The 19018-nt window shown below is 51.3% G+C and overlaps 1 protein-coding gene across 1 annotated transcript; it reads right to left on the reverse strand.

Annotated features, from left to right (window-relative positions):
- Positions 1–6819: 6819 nt before the first annotated feature.
- Positions 6820–11252, reverse strand: CCDC42 (coiled-coil domain containing 42). Its single transcript, XM_074889090.1, has 8 exons — positions 11246–11252; positions 10599–10872; positions 10158–10263; positions 9928–10032; positions 9163–9360; positions 8186–8407; positions 7399–7557; positions 6820–6918 (listed from the first exon to the last, which is right to left on the reverse strand). Exons 1-8 carry the CDS (start codon positions 11250–11252, stop codon positions 6820–6822), a joined length of 1170 nt encoding a protein of 389 aa, XP_074745191.1.
- Positions 11253–19018: the final 7766 nt, after the last annotated feature.

Here is a 19018-nt window from a genome sequence, read left to right on the forward strand (position 1 = left end):
GTGGAGAGATTCTCAGGCTGTGTCACAGCAGGGTGGTTGAAGTGGAACAGAAACAAGATCCTAAATAGTCAGGCTGGACTTTGGAGTCACCTGGTATTGCAGGTGCACAGAGCAGCTCCTGCTGCTGCAGCAAGATATCCAGCCCTTCCATTTCTGGCTGTTGACCTAACATTGCACTTTTAGGGCAGCCTGAAAAATCTTTGGAAAGGCAAGAAACTGCCTTCCTGGGTTAATACCCTTTAATGCTCAGAGCCCTGAATTCTTTTGATATATTTCTTCACTGGTAACAGCCTTCTGTCCTCATCAAGTCTCAATGATACCATTCATAGGGAGGCTGTGGAACATCGTCTTCTATATGTGGCATTTTGCTTAGTGGAGCACTGAAGGGGGTCTGGCTGCACCATCTCTTCTCTTGGCCCTCCTGTATCCCGCCCCCAAGTGCTCTCAGAAGGAGAAGCAGGACTGGCAGGCCTGCAAACCATAGGATCTCATGGATTTCGGTGTTTCCTGTCCTTGGGATGGGTCATTATGAACATATGAGAAGTGCCTTATGGTGGACATGCTGGAGAAGGCAAGGAGGTGGGAGATGGGCTGAGTAGGAGCAGAGAGGTGGGGCAGAGTCTGTGCTTTGCTGGGTCTTGTCAGTTGTGTAGGACCTGGGAAGCTTGCAGTCACTCACAGATGCGACGTGCTTTTATGCCAGCGACTGCTGAGAGGGGACCAGGAAGCTCTGGCACCCACATCCTCTCTTGGAGCAGGTGGCTGGAATGCACAAAACCAATGCTCTAATTCGGGTTTAATGACTTCCATGTCTTTTGCCATCTGGCACCCAATGGTGCTTGGCATACCAAGTCCCGGGGAAGTGCTAATCATGGGGTGAACAAGCCAGCAGTGTCTTCTGAAGTCACTTCTGAAGACAGTTGTCAGTGCTAGCACAGGGTTGTCCTCATGCCTCCTTGCAGAATGCCTAAGAGGGGAGGTAGCAGGTCTCCAGGTGAGCATCCTAAGGGATCCGGACCTGACAGTGTCTTTCGGTACAGCCGTGCTCTGTGTCAGAGCGTGTCCCTGTCTCTTGCACTGCATGGTGGCCTCTCTGCATCTGGCCGCTCTGGGGCACAAGCCGCTCCAGTGGGAATCCCACCATCAGTGCTGGGGCAGAGCTGTCCCACAGAGCAGGGAGTGCAGCAGTGAGCACTGGCGTTGCCAGCTCATGCCCACACTGGTGGAAGAGTAGGCTGCTCCAGAGGAAATGTTGACAGAGTCCAGATTAAACGAATGACAACAACTCAATGTGCTGGGGATTTTCCATCAACAAGAGGCAAAACAGACTGCAGATTTAGCCAATACTTTAATCATCTCTTCTCTGTGCCAAGAGAAAAAAAAAAATCTTACAAAAAAACCCACCCAAACCCAAAAAACACAATGCAAACAAATCCAAACCCTGCAATTTCCCAGGGAGAAGTCAGGCTGTTAACACAAAAAAGCTTGTTTATTATCCACAGCATCACAGAAGAAAAACCCTGATACCTGATTAGGTAATTTTAGTCTTTGCGTCCATATCCCACGGCATCATGAGTCACAAGAAAGTGAACAGAGCCCAAGAAAGAGAATAGAGCTGGTAGGAACGGCATCTTTGCGATGCTCAGCACACTGTGTTCGGGCAGTGGGTCCTGCCATCTCCTCTGCTGGTGCTGAGGTCCCTGAGCCAGCAGGACAGCTCCAGCAAGCAGGAGAAGGGGAGCATGGTGGATGGTCCAGGAAACCCTGGCAACCCTGATAGTTGCCTCTCTGGAACAGAACTCCAGGACCAGCACAGCTCTAGCTTGGCATCTTCTGGCATCTCACAAGTGATGAGAGCAGAGCTTGTCCTTCTGATCAGCTGGGGATGTCTCGGCTGGCTTTGCCTTAGAGGGTTTCTTTCCTTCCCAGCTTGCCTGGGAAAGGGAAGAGGAAGGATGAGTTTCATAGGCCGGAGCAGCCAGTGTCTGTCCCCCCCACCCCTATACCCCTGGTTCCCCTTCCAGGCCAGCCTGACCAAGGATCCCTTCACCTCAGTCATGACAGTGACAGTGCACACTTGGGGTACGGCCTTGTCCCCTTTAACCCATGGGCACAATCTCCTGCCAAGGCTTCTTGAAGAGGCATCTATAGGTGTTCCTTGTCATGTGAGGAGAGGTGAGGAACTCAGGTTATTTAGACATCTTGTAGCCATCCAGGGCACAACCTGTACTCTATAAGCTGGTCAGAGCCTCTCCAGTAGTCTCATCTGTACAAGGACACAGAATCACTTGGGCTGAAAAGTCAAAAAGTGCTGTTGTGGTGGTCTCATCACTTTGAGTGTGCTGCTGGCTATGAAGACCACTAGACATGGCTCAGACAGGAATCAAATCTCCTCTGGAGCAGTCAAGGAAATACCCTCTTGTCATGCCTTCCCACCTAGGAGAAGGCCAGAGACAGCATCTCTTCTGTGTCACCCCTCTCTGTCCTTCCAGCAGCTTGGCTGGGTCTAATCCAGGCTGGTGTTAGACACAGCTTTGTCCCACCACTCTGCTCATGACAAAGACATCTGGTAGGTCTCTGGGGATAACTCCCTTCCCCTGATGTGCTCACAGAGATCCCTGGGCTCCTGGTTTCTCCCTCCAGTAGCTTATTTGCAATCCCTGTGGCAGACAGCCTGACACTGACTCTTTTCAGGAACTTGCTCAGCTGGTCAGAAGGTCACAGTGCTGCATCTGAGGAGCAATGCCATCCATCCAGCGATATGGAGGAAGAAGAGTTAGTTGCAATGCCTCCCAGAAATATGGGACTTGAGTATGGCTTACTCATGCCTGGGTAAGGACTTTGTTTTGGGGAGGATCTGCTATCTTTGTTCTGCTGCTGTGGCACAAATGGCACATAAGAAAAGGCAAAGTCTGCCCTCAAGTTTCAATTGCTGGTCTCTGACTTTCTAAAATCAGGCATTTCACTGTGTGGGGGCATGGATGGGGCCACAGAACCAAGCATTTCCAGCAAATGATGCTGCAGACCAGCATCCACACGTGCTGTGGCTTCATGTTCAAGATGGTGAGGGGTGCTGGGGCTGAGCAGGAGCAGACAGGCCATCAGGACCAGTCAGGAGCACAGGTCTTCAACTTGGCCTTTGAGTAGAGCTGTAAGGGACATGCTGAGTGTGATGTACTGGCTGACAGATGGACACTGTCTGCTGAATGAAAGGAAGAAAATATATTGAAACAGATCAGAAAGTGCCTGGTTGGACCAATGTGTTGTCTTTCTGTCACGTGCTGAAAGTTCCTCAGAAGAGCTCAGCTCAGGCATCCAGATAAGAGACAAGTCTCCAAATTGACCAGCACCCAGTGTCCAGTGGACTTCAGGAAACCTGGCCCGTCAGTCTGTCCTCTCCATAAGCCCAGCCTGGAGACAGCCATGCCCTCAGATGATCACTCACAGAGTAGCAGGCTCAGAGCTGCAGCCCCCTGCCTTCCTCAGTGGCTGGGCAGAGCTGCTCCTCTCCCATTAGCTCCCATTAGCTCCCATTACCTCCCGTCAGCTGCCACTACTGGGATGCATCAAAGTGGGTGAGGGGGTGGCTGTGGGTGACAGGAGATGGGACAGCTGAGTCACCTCTCAGGATGGGTGTAAATGCTCCTGGTCCCTTTGGATATGTCACTGCTGAGATGAGATGCAAGGGCACAAACGTCTGCTCAGATGAGTCATGAGTTGACTTTTCCTGTGCAGGCAGCAGCTCTTCGTATCATCACCAGTGCCTGTGGAGACATTTACCAACATCTGGGACCCCTGAGGGCCTCAGCAAGGTTCACTCTCTCCAGCTTGTTTTTTTCTCTCTCTGTTGCTGTATTTGGTCTCACAGAAGAGCAGGGAAGGCCAACATCTGAGGATGCTGCTGACTGTGGGGTGAAGGGCCTCAGATCCAGCCCTGTCACAGTGAGCTGCTGCCTCCAAGGAGGTGACATGCTTCTCATAAGGCCTAGTCCCAGGGCTGAGCACTGGATCACTCCATGCAAACAAAAAGAAATATATTTGCTTCCCATTGATAAATCGATTTTCACCACCCTGAAGTGCTCTGCAAGGCCTCTCAAGACCACCTCTGTGGTCCCAGCCGTGGCGGAGAGCAGAGCCAGGCTGAAGGTGTCTGCTTGCTGGGGAAGAAGGCCCAGACACGGCAGCAGGAAGAATATCCCTTTTGGGATTTGTGGGAAGTTCTTCCCATGCAAGGAATCACTGCAGACCCACAGCCCCGTGTAGGGTCTTTACCAAAGGCAAGGGAAAGCCTCCCATTTACCCTTACCCCACCTCTTCTTCATCCCTTTTATCCCCCTGCATATCGTCCCATGACCCTCAACTCCTGCTCCTAAGCCATGGTCCACTCTGTTGATGTGGCAACTAAATACCCCTCCTTGTGGGCAGCCAATGAGTAAAAAACCAACCTCTTCCCAACTCTGTTATTCATCCCCTGGGTGACCTGGGGCTCCTCTATGCTGCTTCTACTCCCAGACTGGGCATTTCTTTCTTCCTTCCACCCTGCAGTCCTTGGAGCAAGGACCGTGTACATGCACACCAAGCAGAGGAGAGCCCAGACCACAGTACTGAAGAGTAGGACATGAATCTGGGCTCCTGCCACAAGAAGCAATATGGCCTTGGCAAATGTCCGCACTGTGGGACTCCCAGCCCACAGCAAGGAGGTGTTAATGCCAGGGCTCTCAGTGCACCCACAGGCTCTGTGAGCCTTTCCCCACCTGCCAGGGTTTTGGTTGCCTGTGCTCAAGGTCAGCCCTGATGTGGGACAGCCATGTAACCTGGGATCAGACTGCTGGAAAAACAGATAAGGCATGAGAAGGAGCTGTGTGGAGCCTTCACTGAAGCTTCTTCTGCTTTGCTCGGGAGCTACATTTATTCTTAGATCCTTGTCCTTGGTCCTTGCTTTGCAGGTAAGCCTGTGCTCAGCCTTGTACCTGGATGATTCTCACCTTGCTTTGCTGACTTGACGTTCTGGCTTCACCTTGGACCTGCCTCATCACTGCAGACTAGCTTGGGAACCACTGGACACAGCCATGAAGCTTTCTGCTCTTGCTCGCATACCACCTCATCCTGTCAGTGAGGATATCCTCCTGCCTGCTTTGCTGTCACCTTAGCTCCTTCCCTTGAGGAGCAGCCCACTCTTGCCCCTCCCTGATAGTTATTATCCCTGCTTTACAGAATGAACATAATATAATCATTAAAGTGTAGGCACATGGTAGCTACATAGAGTTGCAACAGCTTTTACTTTTCCTTGCTATCTGAAATGCGAACTGCCATTCACCTCCCACTGCTCTGGGGATGTATTCAGAAGAACATAGGGCACGTCGTGGCCCACACTGCATTTACATGTCAAGGTTTCAGAAAGAAATGAACTCTTCTTCCACACGTAACAGCTGAGAAGCAATTCCTGCCCTTGCACCTGCAATGAAGGCTTTCACTGTTGTGTTTTCTTCTGCACCAGCATCACTGTGGACACTGCACAGGGTCATTTTCTGGTGATGGATGGCAACGTGCTAAGCTTCAATGGCCCAACATGGGGCTGAGCTCAGAGGCTTGAGGGAAATTGGGTTTCCTGGGTGAGTTCTTGCTGAGACCTGACCAAAGGTACTATGTTTCTAATTGACCTATGAATTCAAACTTGCAGAGGTAGCAACAGCAAAGACACACAGGGAGCAGCCTCTGTACCAGGTGTTCCTGCCCTGAACTAATCCTTCCTCTGCTTTCCAAACAAGCAGCCAGCACCAGCTCTGAGGTGCATCCGTTTTCCTTGTCGCTCATGAAAGCACAGATTTGGGGAAGGGAGGGAGTTAATCTGTGCTTTCTTCACTCTCGAAGGAAGGGGTCAGGTGCCTGAGCAACCCCCAGGCTTTATAAACATAGACCAGCTGGACTCAGACTTTTCTGGAGGATGCATTAGCTGAATCCACTGGCTCAGGACAGGAGGGAAGGGAGCAAGCACATGTGATCAATGGTCTCGCCTCAAAATTTGTGAGCTAATGTCATTGGATCCTTGGTCCATTAAAATGTCCTCCCCAAAAGACTCTGAGACTGGCCTGAACTCCACAGTGTGTCTCCAGAGTCATTTTTAGTCCTTTTGTTTTGTATTCATCATGTTAGCACTCACGATGAGTGGCTAAATGCGTGGTGCAATAGCTTTGGCTGGTTCATCCTTCACCTAGATCTGTTCTCCACACCTTCTCTAACAGCTTGAGGGGGAAGGTGAGTTTTACTGCATAGCACATGGCTGTGCAGAGAAATCCACACCCAAAGATGTGCTGGGTGTAGTGGTGGAAAATCTCTGAAGCTCTCCCAAAGCACAGTCCCCCCACCCCATTGAGACATCCCTCTCAAATATCTCAGGGCTTAGGCTGAGTAGGAGGTCCAAATGTGAACACTAGTACTAATCCCTATTTGAGACTATACTCCTGTCCCAGCCTGCTCTCCCTATCTTGCATGCTTTGCTGGGACACTGTCTCCTGCAACCAGAATACCATCTGCCAGGGAAGGCACCCCTTCTGAATGGCATCTGGGGTGAAGCTGTGGGATGGAGCTGCTCTGATGTTTTCAATCCTCCCAGGAAATGAAGACACCTTAAAATATTTGGTTATTTTTAATAGTAAAAAAGGTGTTAGCAACTGTGTAGGACAGAAGAGCCAGAAAGGTATGAAACTTCACTGCTGTAACCTATGGTGGAGTCTACAATATCTGTAGGGCCCTTTGTCCTCTTTCCCTTCCCACCCTGTTGAGCCTTTGCTGGCAGAGCAGGTCATGTTGGCACATCCCTTATAGCTCTGTAGGTGTAGATGCTCGCTGGCGGTTCTGCATGTCCTTCTGTTTCACCTCCATAGAGATCTCTGTGAAGTCCTGGATAAACCGCTGAATCTAGGGTGGGGAAGAGAGATGTCAGAGCTCAGAGCAGGGGTGGGAACAGGAGGCACAGGGGAGCTTGTTGGCCCTTTTGGAGGTCACATTTCACCAACCAAACTGAGCAGGAGGATAAGGCATTTGCCCTGCTGGATCTGCACCATCAGAATGGGCTTTTCTGGGTGAGCCTGAGTTCAGGGCAAGGGTGAATGAAACCAAATCTTGGCCATGTGTTGATCTGCATCCCCTGCATCCCCTGCCCCAGCCTGCCTGGCTCCCACTCCTGCCCCCACAGGGATCCACACCCTTCTCTGACTCCTTGGATGAGACAGGTTTGCCTGGTGTCCTCTGCCCATTCCCTGTGCCCAAGAGAGAGCCCAGGTGAAAAGGAAGGTGTCTGTTAGGCACATTCTACGGGCTCTTCCCTCCCTTTGGGCAGCTGAGAGTCATTACTGATCCTCTTTCTGGACAGGGAGAAGGGGTTTGGCTTGAGCCTACCATGTCCAGCTGCCTGTGGCTGTCATCCATTGGCACGTTCAGGTTTGCTTTCAGCTGTGTGCTCATGCACTGGAAGAGGCTTAAGATGGCCAGCTTGATGGTCCCCAGCTTCAGGGTTTTCTTGCGAGTCGTGTTCTGGATGTTGGCCCAGGAAGTCTCCTGAGAGGAAAGGAGATATGCAGCATGGGGACATGCCCCAGCAGAGATGCTGCTTCAGCACTGGGGACCCTGGCTTGGAGACCCTAACTTCTACACTCATCTGTTTTGCCAGGAAGAACCTGTTCTTGCCCAGGGCTGCACTGGAAGTGGTTCAGCTTGTCTGGTGGAAGCAGATCCAGGAATCACCACAGCTGCTCCTTGCCCCAGGAGCCTCCCCATCTCTCTGCCAGCTCCTGCAGTCCTCACTCTGGCAGGTCCTCCCTGCAGGCCCCATTTGCACTCCCCACAGCAGGAATGGCTGATACTCTGGGAGCAACACATCCCACTGCCACCCTCCCAGACCTTCTTTCCAGCTCTGCCTGATGGGATCCAACTCCTGGATCCTGGAGTATCCAATAAGGGAATTTGGCAAGGCCTCCGCAGGGTGATACAAGGGGAGCAGAGGCCAGCAGAGCTGAGGGCATTTCTGAACACTGAGCACTGGCTACACATCGATGTGCCTCATTACAGTCCAGTTTACCACCAGTCTGGTCACTTTTGGACTGGTAAGGAGGGAGGAGAAGAGGTAGGCAGATGCTGTGCAAAGGATGAAAACAGATCTTCCCCTGCCCACCCCATATTTCCTCACCCAGAGAAGGATGTCACTTTGAGCCTCATCAAAACATAGTTGGAGTTGCGCCAGCTCATTTTTGTACTGCAGGATCTCAGCTTCTTTCTCTGCTGTGTACTGGTCCAGGAGCACCTTGGCTTGCTTGGACATTTCCTTGTATCCCTGTTGTGCCTGCAGCAGGTGCTTGTGTGTCCTCAGTGGCATCCTGTAGTGCTGAATGACGTCCTGGATCTCCTCAAACTGCAGCACAGGGCTCCAAGTGTTAGTAATCCCCCTGCCTTCCCCTCATCAGGACTGCAAGTCCCGTGCTGTTTGGCACCCTCCCCTGACCAGGGACAACACCTCCCCAGCTGAAAGATCTTCCCTTCTTGACGAGACTGCCCCAGTTGGTCTGTGAGCATTGCCACGTTCCCTGTATGAAGGCATCCCACTGTGACAGTCCCAGAGCTGTCACTGCCATAAGCGAGGTGAGATATTGCACTTCTACCCTAGGTGAGTGGTGCTCTGATAAAACACAAAGCACAACTGCAATTGCCAGCGCTGAGTCACCTAGACTTGGGAGGGGGGCAGCTGGGACTGCAGGAGTATGAGCGATGCATGGAGTGATGCCCGGGTATCCTTGAGAGAGGGCACAGCTTTTCTGACAAGTGCCTGGGTTCCCATTCCCAGGCAGCTTTTCAATTCTCACAAACTATCAATGTGACATGAAACAGTGACACAAAGGGGTCCCCATTCCCTTCAGCCCTGTGCTTTTCCCCCTTCTAAGAATTTTTTTTTTGTTTTGTCAGGCCTTCACCTCCTTTTCTGGTCCTCCTCCCCTAACTGGTCCCCTTGGCTCACGTTAGTTGCAGGGAACCTCTTTCCATCCCATCTGAAGTCTCTGGGTTTGACCAAGTGTTACGATTTCCCTGGACTTGCATTATCTCCTCTAGGTTTAACACCCATGTAAGGCCCTCCTTGAGGCCATGATCTGTCTATCTCATATCTGAACTCACCTGTGAGATCTTCACTACATCTTCCAGATATTTGTTGAAGATGGAGTACTTCTGCACTTTGTTGGAGAGTTTCCGGTGCTCATTTCTCAGGGCTTCCAGTTCCCTCTTAGCTCTCAAAAGCTCACTCTCCTTTTGTATCTTCATCTCCCTCTCTTTGCCGGCTCTCTTCAGAGCTTTCATTTGGATCTTATCATTTTCCTGCTGAAGTTTCCTCCACCAACACACACACACACATACACACACACACACACACACACACACAGAGGCAAAGGAAGGCAAGGGAAGATGGAGCTGGGTCACTCAGCAGCACTGGGAGGAGATACCTTCACAGAGGAGAGACCAGTACTGGAGCACCCCTGGGAGCATTTTCACTCCCTGTGAAAAATGCAAGAGGCCATCCCTCTTGCATTGACCCTTCAGTCTTGGAGACAGACACCTGGGATGGCGTTCTGATTTTCAGACCTGCTGGTATCTGTCCCTGGAAGACACATGGGTGTCAACAATGGGCACAGGCTGAGACCCTTCTTGGGGGATGTTTGGGGCACCCAGGAGATCACACTGGTTCAGGACAAGCTCTCTTCTGCCAAATCCCTACCAGGGCTTTCCACATCTGAGGTAAAAAGCCCTGCCAGGCCTCTTCACACCTCCAGGCTCAAGGCAGGCTTGGACAGACATGGTGGCCCAAGACTGTCTCCCCAAGGGAGGGGAGGAGGTGGTGGTGTGGCTCAGGCTTATGTCAGCCGAGCTGATCAGGGGCAGGTGTACCTTTAAAATCTTCCCAGATTTCTCCATGTAGGTTTTCAGCTGAGCTTCCTTGGCGTGGAGGTCCCTCCACCGGCAGGATATGACTTTCATCCTCTCCCTAAAGGCCTGGCAGCACCAGAGTGAGCATGATATGGCTACCTGCACCTAGAGCCAGTCACCTGCCCACTGCTGCCCTCCAAAAAACCACAAACCCTCACAACCATGCCCCAGCACCCTCCCAGCTTTCTCACCTCTTCCTTCACCTCCAGAACCTTGTGCATCAGTTGGTCTTGTCTCTTCTTCTTCTGAAGGCGAATAAATGGAGATGGGGAGTCCTCCTCTGTCAGTCTGAGTTCCCTGCCAGAGAAGTTTTCCTCGAGGTTACACACTGGGTCCAGTACCTTGGCAGAGTGTTGGACTGCCCTGCCCTGTCACCCCACCCAGGACACAGAGCAAAGCAACGCTGTCTCAGATCCCATCTGGCAGCATGGCATCCTCACCCCTCCCCCAGCATGGATCCCACTGACAGAGCAAGGAGGTGCGACAGGGAGGAACAGGGCTGGGGAAGGGAGGTACAAAAGGAGACAGAAGTGGTGGAGATAAGGGATGGGAGTTTGCCACAGTGGGAGGAGCGATGGAGGAGACAGGAGAAGAGAATGGAAGGGAAGGAGGTGGATGGAGGACCCCCTCACCTGAGCAAGGGCAGGAGGTGCTGCTTGTAGTGTGTGCGGAAATAGGCCAACAGGTCCTCATCTTCCATGGTGGCTATCACTCCAGCCACCAGCAGGGCCCAGAGCGCCCAGGTTCTCCTGGCACTGCTACTCTCCCAGGTCAGCCCGGGAGCTGCCCTGCAAGCCTGAGAGCTTAGCAGTGGGAAAGGCAGCCGGGCAGGGGATGAGCCCCTGGGTGCCTCTTGCCTCCGCCTTCCAGGACCGTCCTTGCCCCAGTCGTGACTGTGGCCACTGGCTGTTGGTGGCCAGTTGACATGGAATGGTTGCCAGGGTACTTAGACAATGCTCAGGTGGTTACTTGGCAACTGAAGCCGGGTGATTCCCCCACGCCAGTGAGGGGGACTGACCACTGTGTCCAGGACGCTTCAGCACTAAAGGACGGATGAACAAAGGCAGATTTCTTTCCCTTCCTCTCATTTTCTCTGGTTCCTCCTCTGTTAAAAATCAGCCCCTGAGTCCTGTGACCTCTGCTGTCTTGGCCAGGTATTTCAGCACCCCCGACATCCACATCCCACTCTCAGAGCTCAGCTTGCTCTTTCTCTCCCAAAACACCAGATGGACAGACAATTAAACTGAGGCACATCCTCAGGGATGCCTGATCACCGTACTGCCCATGGTTCCCTCTCTGTTCCCTCTGAGGTCTACCATTTGCTAAAAGTTAACTGATTTTTTTTTTTAAAGTATTTTATTTTTTTCACAGATCAAGGCATTTGAACAAGGTCTATTGCCCAAAATAAAGGGGTGATATTCATGGGCCAGGTGGGAAAAACCTACAGATGATGGTGACCTTGGGGTCTGCTCCTTCTACAGAAGATTTCACCCACTGATGTTTGCTTCTGTCAGTCTCTGGCTTAACATACAAAAGCATTTCTGTGAGCCACTGAAGTGGAAATATCCCTGGCTTGGTGGAAAAAGCTATGACTCTCTGGGGGGAGAAGTCTTCATGTCTGTTACAACCCTGACTTGCATCAGGGAAATTGTTTTCAGGCAAACTCACCCCTTGCTCATTGTAAACCAGGAGGAGCTGGGGAAAGCCTGCCAGAGCCGTCTGGCACTTTAAACAGCAAGATGTATGGCCCAGGAAGGCACCATTTGTTATATGAGAGATGCTTCATTTAGAGACAAATGACCCAAGGCAAAGCAGTGTATATGCCTGGCTTTTATTACTGAGGTTCAAATCAGTCCCAACAGTGACAGGTGACTTCCCCTCTGTTCATCCCGAGGTCATCATGGGGCTGTTCCCATCCCAATAGGTGAGGCAGATTAAGCCTGGTCTTCTGGAGCGGTTTCTGGACCTTGGCAGGGATGAGTCTTGTCTGGGAGTGAGACAAGTCTTGTCTGGGAGCAGGGCTTTGTGCCTGCCTGCGAGGTGAGGGGGCTCAGCCCTTCCTCTAGCAGGCAGGGATCCTCTCTGGAAAAGTCCTGCCCAGCTTTGCATCCCCTGGGCTGGAGGAACTGCTGGCCCCCAGCAGAGCACGGGAACCCACCGAATGAGCAACCAGGAAGGTCTCAGCATGTCTGAATTTCAAGTACTTGCTGCAGAGCCAGGAGCTGGGGCAGCGTCTGCCTGGGAAGCAACAGTGGCGTGCTCTTTCACACAAGCAGAGCTGTGGAGCCGTTGTGTTCTTGTCCTCCAGTGGCTGAACTGCACTGTCTGAAATTACAAAAACCCTACAATTCTGGGGAGAGCCATCTGAGGCAGGTGCTGGGCACCAGGATCAGCACTTCAAGCAATTAAACTTCATTATCATTATGTCTAATTAGAGACAGACATTTCCAAGGGGAAGCACTGGCTGACTTCCCAGTCTGACTGAGAATTCCCCATTATATCATTTTGTCACACAAATGACAGACAAGCTCCAGGGAGCAAGTGATGTCATCAGTCACCTTCCTGCTTGTTAGGCACATATAACACTGAGGGGCTGCCCCTGTACCTTTGGCTTCATGGTATTTTGTTTTTCTTGAGGAGATGCTGCCCTTCCGCAGCAAGGATAGAAAGATCAGCCCATAACAAAATCCCTGAGGTTGGGGTTCTCGCTTTCCACGCTGAATGCTCTGAGCAAAACTAATGCTGCCTGCAGGCTTATGAATGAAGGAGAAGTCACCACTGGATTTTTTTCTTACTGATCAGTAGAAGCTGTGACTGAGTCCAAGGAGGGTCAATCATATGGCAGAGGGTTCAGGGGTGCTCTGTGCCCAGGGAAAGCCCCTTCCTGTGCATCCTTTTTGCCACGTGTTGGCAGTGGGGAGCTGCAGTGCCCGCTGGTGTAGCACAGCAGAGAGCCAAACTCCAATCACTTGTGTTACTCTCAGCCTTCCTTGTGTGGCATCCCCACATGCCAGCCATCACCAACGTTATCTCATGGATTCTCCCTGCTCCTGCCTCCACCTCCCCTGTTTTGGCAGACAGCGGAGCTGCTTGGATTGGAGATCTGTGTGTGCCCCATCTGTACAGCACCTTGTGACATTCACTCCTTGTCATCACCACAATGCCACAATGACCAGCATAAAATACAGGCACTGCAGCAAACACTCTAATGCCCTTGTCTGAGGCCAGGAGTTCCCAGGGTCATCATCTGTGTGAGACATTGAACTGGCTGAGGACAGGACTGTTAAGTCCAGAAGTTGTGTTGTGAGATGCCCTGTCATTACCAGGGTGTTGGGAAGGTGCTCTGGAGAGTGGCTCCCATGGAGTCACCTTGACGGGTTTCCCATGTGGCACATGGGGTGAGCCTCTCCTGGGACAACCCCAGGAGAAGCCTGGACAGTGTGGCCAGGTCTGTCTGGGTGTGTTACTGGGGATCCCCGGTCTGCTGTTGTTTTCTGAGTTCCTCCATGGTTGCACTGATGAAGCTTGTATGTGCTCGTGGCTTCCTGTGGTGGTCCCCAGCATGGCCGGGCCACGGTATCACTCAGGGGTCCCCCCTGCCAGTGTTCCTCTGGGCTCTTTCATGTTTTCAAGGATGATCCCTTTCACATGTCACCCAACAGTCATCTCCAGCATATCCAGGCTTTGATGGAGCCCTTCAAGCTTGCATTGCCTGGCCACAGCTCTGCCCAGAACAGCTGTCTACTGTGGAGAGGACATTCAGGTCCAGCATCTGCATCAGAAAGATTAGTAAGGAATCAAAAGGGGGACTAGTGCCAAACAGCCACTATCCTGGGGACATAGGGACAAACAAAGCTAGGAAAGGAGATCTCAGTCCTTGTGGTTGGGGGGTGAGAAGGAGGAGAAAGCAGTGCTTGGGGGAGCAAGATTTGATATAGAGGGGTAGGAAATGCTGTGATGGCTGGAGAGGGAAAGTCATGGATGACCAAGTGGGTCTGAAAATATACCTCGTGTGTATTTTCCCCTGAAGGCGAAAAGGCTGCTGGCTGGCCTAACACAAAGAGACCTGAATTTTAAGTACCCAGTGACACAAAGGTACCCACTGTGCAGCACCATGGTGCTCTGGGCATCTGCACTGACTCCATCCTCTGTCTTGTAGCACCCTCTTACCCACAGGATGGACAAACCCACCCATGAATCACCCAAACCCAACAGACCCCATCAGCAGACCGGCTTCCCAGAGTGCTGGACGCTCCTGGACTGATGTCCAGTGGATGGGAAACCCCGAGCTGGGATCAGTCCTCTGTCCACCCGGAGGGAAGCTGAGCAGGGTGAGATCAGACCCTGCATTTCACAGCTGTGGTGAAAGTGCTTGCAGACAGATTTTTATTTTTTAATTATGTTCCTAATCACCATTTGCCGCTTTTATCCTCACACTGAGGTTTTATCTTCAACAAACGCTTTCCTCCTCAATACACCATGCATTAAAAAAGAGTTTCTTCCTATTATGCTCTCCATAGCAACTGCATCAGCTTGCCATGAATAAATTACCTCTGACTTGACATCCCATATTAGAATATAGAAAATGCCATTTCTGAGTCATAGCTACCCAGGAGAAACCTTTTCTGTTCGTCCCTTAGGTACATCCCCCACCTTTTTACTCCTTGAAGGAGACTGCATTTTTTTTTTTCTTTTAAATCTCCTCTGCTCTTAAAGTCCCTGGAGATGAAGGCTAATGGAAAGCTGATACAGACTTTCCCTTCTGGCCTTCAGAACCTCCCAGAGTGCAGTACAAAACGCCCTTGGTGATAGCCAGTTCCTCTAAATCACACTGGGCTCTGTAGTGGCATGATTTTGAATGGCCAAATCTCTTCCCAGTATCCTTCCCTGGTTCTTAGGTCCCCAGGGGACAGACTTAAGGGAGAAGATGAGCTTCTGTCCAGGGAGAGCATGATGCTGTGTTTTGGTGGGCACAGACAGCATGAGGACGTTCAAACATGGTATCTTCATTGAGTGCCCAGGGTCTTTTGCAGTTGGAGACTAGTTTCACGTGGAACTGGGACCGTCTGGAGCTGAGGGAAGGTCCCTGCCCCGCTTCAGGAGTCTCTCCAGCCTGAGATACCTCCCAATTTGCCAAAGCACTTGGATTTTCTCCGGGACAGTGTGGCCACGGCCCAGGAGAGGGAACACTTATTAAACAAGTGTGCAGTCCTAGATGCAGTCCCAGTCCTGCCTCGTTTTCTTGCCCTGAGATAACTCCAGGCAGCCTTTCTGGTGGTGGGCAAGGGTCTGGCCCCTTCGCACAGCACCCGCTTCCTCTGACCTGTTCCCATCCCAGCCTGCCCCTTCGATGTGAATGCCGTTGATGCTGATGGCAATGGAGGATAAACGTGCTGATGTGTAAGGGGGAAGGGGTGGGGGAGCCTGAGTCACTGCTCGGTGCCTTTCCCCCCACGCCACTTTGCTTCCCTGCTACCTTCTCTCTGAGTCATCCAGCACAACAGGATTTTGGCTTAACCCCCAGAAAGCCAAGGCTGTCAGGGATGCCCATCTCCTCTAAGAACCTCAGTGCCTCTTAGGCAGGCTGGGCTCTGCTCTGGGAGCTGATGTTTTCCCTCTCCCAGCGTTCCCTGACATGGATTTGTCCCAACATCTGTACCTGCACCCCAATCCAAAGGGGACCTCAGATTGCACCTCCCACATTGTGGCTTGGGGGAGGAGGAGGCTCAGGCTTGGGGGCTGATGCAAGAAGTGGCAAGAGAAGGAGCTAAAATGTCATTTCCAAACACCAGACTCTCCACCTATTTGCAAACTAGCACACCCCTAAATGCACTTAGTCATTTCCAGGCACCTGAGGGACAGCATGGGCTAATGGGAAAGCACAGCGAAGCTCTGCTCTGCCACCAGACAGCCGTGCGGCCGCAGGAAATCCCTGCCTGCCTCCATCTCTGCCATTCAGGTCAGGATGAACCTTTCTGCCATGTGGTCTCAGCTTCCAGCATTAGCCCTGGCCTCAGACCTGCCCCTGGGGCGCCTGCAGGGCAGTCACTGCCTATTGCTTTCTCCAAGTGCAGATGACATGCAGACAACACCAACCTTACCAGCGTGGTGGCATCATTTCAGGAAATTTCCCTGTTCCATGAAGGTTTCACTGTCAGTCCCTGTGTGTTTATATAGGGACTCCTAAAGCCTGACCTCCTGGAGTCGTGGGATTACACAAGGCTCTTCTATCTCCATTAAACAGAAATTCCCAGTTAAAGAACAACCCCCTGAAAACTCACAACCCCAAAGGCAAGTGCATAGGTAATCAAGATGCAGTATTTTGTGTCTGACTTTTTGCCCATTTTTTTCATTCTGTAAGACCTGAATCTCACAAGCTTAGGGGTTAGCCATCCCCAAATGCTATGGTTACGCCATCGGTTTTACAGTGTCTCTTGAAATGCCACTTCACTGTGTGGCTTTAGGCAGAGCTGCCTGCTCTTCCCATCTGTATGGGAGAATTTGGTCTTGGCTTCCCTGGCTGCTATGGTGGGTTTCTGTGTGCATCAGGCTCCGCCACCAGGGCAGTATCTTGTCCAGTTTCTTTTTTGCAATAAATTACCTCTGTTCTCACTTAGCTGGGTTGCAAAAAGGAAATAGACTGGTGAGCTCACTAATGAAAGGTGTGTAGGCTTTGTTGGAAAGGGTTATTCCACACCTCCCTGCCATCCCTGGTGCTTCAGCTGCTTGTTCCAATGCTGGTGTGGTTCAACCTGTTTAGAAGAAGCGTGCCTGCACGTGGCAGTGAAGCAAGGAGATGGTATTTGCTGCCAGCTCTCAGTGCAAGAGTACAGCAGCCTGGATATTTGGGTGAATAAGAGAAAAAGGGAACACTTTCTGACTGGAGAAGATCAATTCAACACAGGTATCCAGGGATGTTTCCATTTTAAGACCTCATTTGTTGAGCAAAACTTTATAGCAAGTAAAAGAGGACAGTTTGCTCTTTCATGCACAGAGTGATCCCTGAATCAAAATATAAGGATGATGCAGCAGGAATAAGAAGCAAACTATGACTCAGTGTCCAGACATCCCCGTGGCAGCGGCAATCATTGGACTGTGTTAACATGGGCTCATTCATTTGCTGTGCAATGGGGAGGATGCAATAGCTGGAGGAGGTGGAGTGGGTCTGCTTCCAGCCTTCAGATGTTCCCTATTCTTCAGCTTTGAGAGCTGGTCCCGAGGCCCACACATCTGGACACAAAAGCAAAGCAGCAGCAATTTATTTTTCTCAGGAATATTTTGCTGCTCCTTTTTTACAGCCTAAAATGCTCAAAAAATGCATTCTCACCAGACAACAGTGAAGGCTCACAGGTCTGCCCCAAGGCAGGTGCAACTACCCCTTCCCAAGGGTTTCAGGGAAGCAAACTGCCCTCACCTTGTTTCAGTTCAGGTTGGGTTCTGGACTGTGTCTGCTAAGAGCACATTTAAGGATCATTATCCAGTTTCATGGTAGGTATCTTGAATGGAGACATCTCCATAGGTCAGGCCATCCCAAGCTCCCACTGTAGCTGATGAGAGGGATAAGCACCCCCAGGGCATAACACATCTGATCCCTTAAGGGTGAATGTACTTCGGGAAGATCCTCTTTCTCTCCATGGACTATCCAAGGCACCTGCCATGACCTGCTCACATAGACACATGCAATTTGGCCACCTTGAGCACCCTTGCCAGGCTCTGCAGCCCCTCGCTAGGCCTGGGACCTGCCTAATCACTGGATTGAACCCAGTCTCCCTAGGTCTCCCTGGAATTGACCTGTAAACTCTAAGGATGAGGACAGGAAGTCTGCCTTGCTGTGGGCTGCAAGAGAGGAAAGATACCCTGATGGTGTGGGTAGACTTCAGGGCTAGCCTTGCTGGAGGCAGGTCACTACATGTGCCCAGACATCAGTCCTCACCCAAAGTAGATGCTGAGACTCATATTTTGGCTACAAGCTCTGCTAAGGATGCAAGAGTAGATTTTCATGCTCCAGTTGGAATTCCTCAGCCTTAATAAAATGACCCCTTCCAAGAAGCCATCTAAAACATTGTTTGCATGTAGCAGGCTCCTGGAGACAACCAGCCCCTCAGTTCAGGCACTGTGGTTTAACCCAGCCCACTATCTCTGGACAGCCTCAGTGAACTCCTGCAAGCTGCCCTAAAGCTGCCCTGCCTCCAGCTGAATGTCTTCTCCAGGAGATGATGGAGACTTGGCCCTTGGGGGGAGCATTCAGATTACGGGGCTGGGGACATGGCACTAGCCCTGGCAGTCAGAGTTCATGCATCAGTGACAGCAATGCAGCATTTGCTGTACACATACCTCCAGGATGTCTCTCCTGGCTGGGTTTTAGCAATAGCTCTGTCATGGCTCTGGATTTTCATCTGACTGGGACACCCAGGAGTGCCATAAGCCCACAAGCATCTGAGTTCATCTTTTGTGGTGCAAATGACCTCAAACCCAGAAGCATCAGATGAACGGTTGTTTCCCAGGGAAACTCTGACAAGCACAGCCAGCCTTGTGGCAACATCAGGAGGGCACTGGAGGCATCAAGGTGAAAAGAAAGTGTCTTCTTTTTTTTGTCTTAGACTTATTTTTTTTCTGGGCTGAGGCAAGTCCTGGAATGTGGCACCAGTCTGAAGCTGTTCTCATACTGCCCAGACTGAGGACCTGAACCCCAAGGTGTGTCTGGGCAGAGTCACAGCTCCAGAGAGACCTGCCATCAATAAATCCCCCCAGCTCCAGCATTTAGCTGGTTTCCAGCACACCAGAGTTTTTTGGAGATAATGAGCCTCCTGCACACACATCAGTTGAAGCTGCCTCATCTGCCATGGCTGCTGGAAAGGTCTTGCCCTCCCTTTCTTCCCCATCAAAGGTTTGATTTCAGCTGCACAGGAGCTCAAATGCACAGCAGGATAATTGCAAAGCTGGAGGTCTTTAGATTTCTTGGGCTGGATTCAGCTCTCTGGTAACCAAGAGGAGCTCAAAGCCCTTTTCCAAGCACTCAGTCCTGGGTTAGTTCTTGCTCTTGGGCTTTGAA

Source organism: Strix uralensis, chromosome 19 (assembly GCF_047716275.1).
Source record: "Strix uralensis isolate ZFMK-TIS-50842 chromosome 19, bStrUra1, whole genome shotgun sequence".
In the NCBI taxonomy this organism is placed as follows: domain Eukaryota; kingdom Metazoa; phylum Chordata; class Aves; order Strigiformes; family Strigidae; genus Strix; species Strix uralensis.

Bases quoted from the DNA above. Each gene is read 5' to 3' on its own strand.
- CCDC42 (XM_074889090.1), bottom strand. The intron at 8,408-9,162 runs GTGAGTTCAGAT...CCTGTGCTGCAG, and splicing joins ATGTAGTGAAGATCTCACAG to TTTGAGGAGATCCAGGACGT. The intron at 7,558-8,185 runs GTGAGGAAATAT...CTTTCCTCTCAG, and splicing joins AAAGTGACATCCTTCTCTGG to GAGACTTCCTGGGCCAACAT.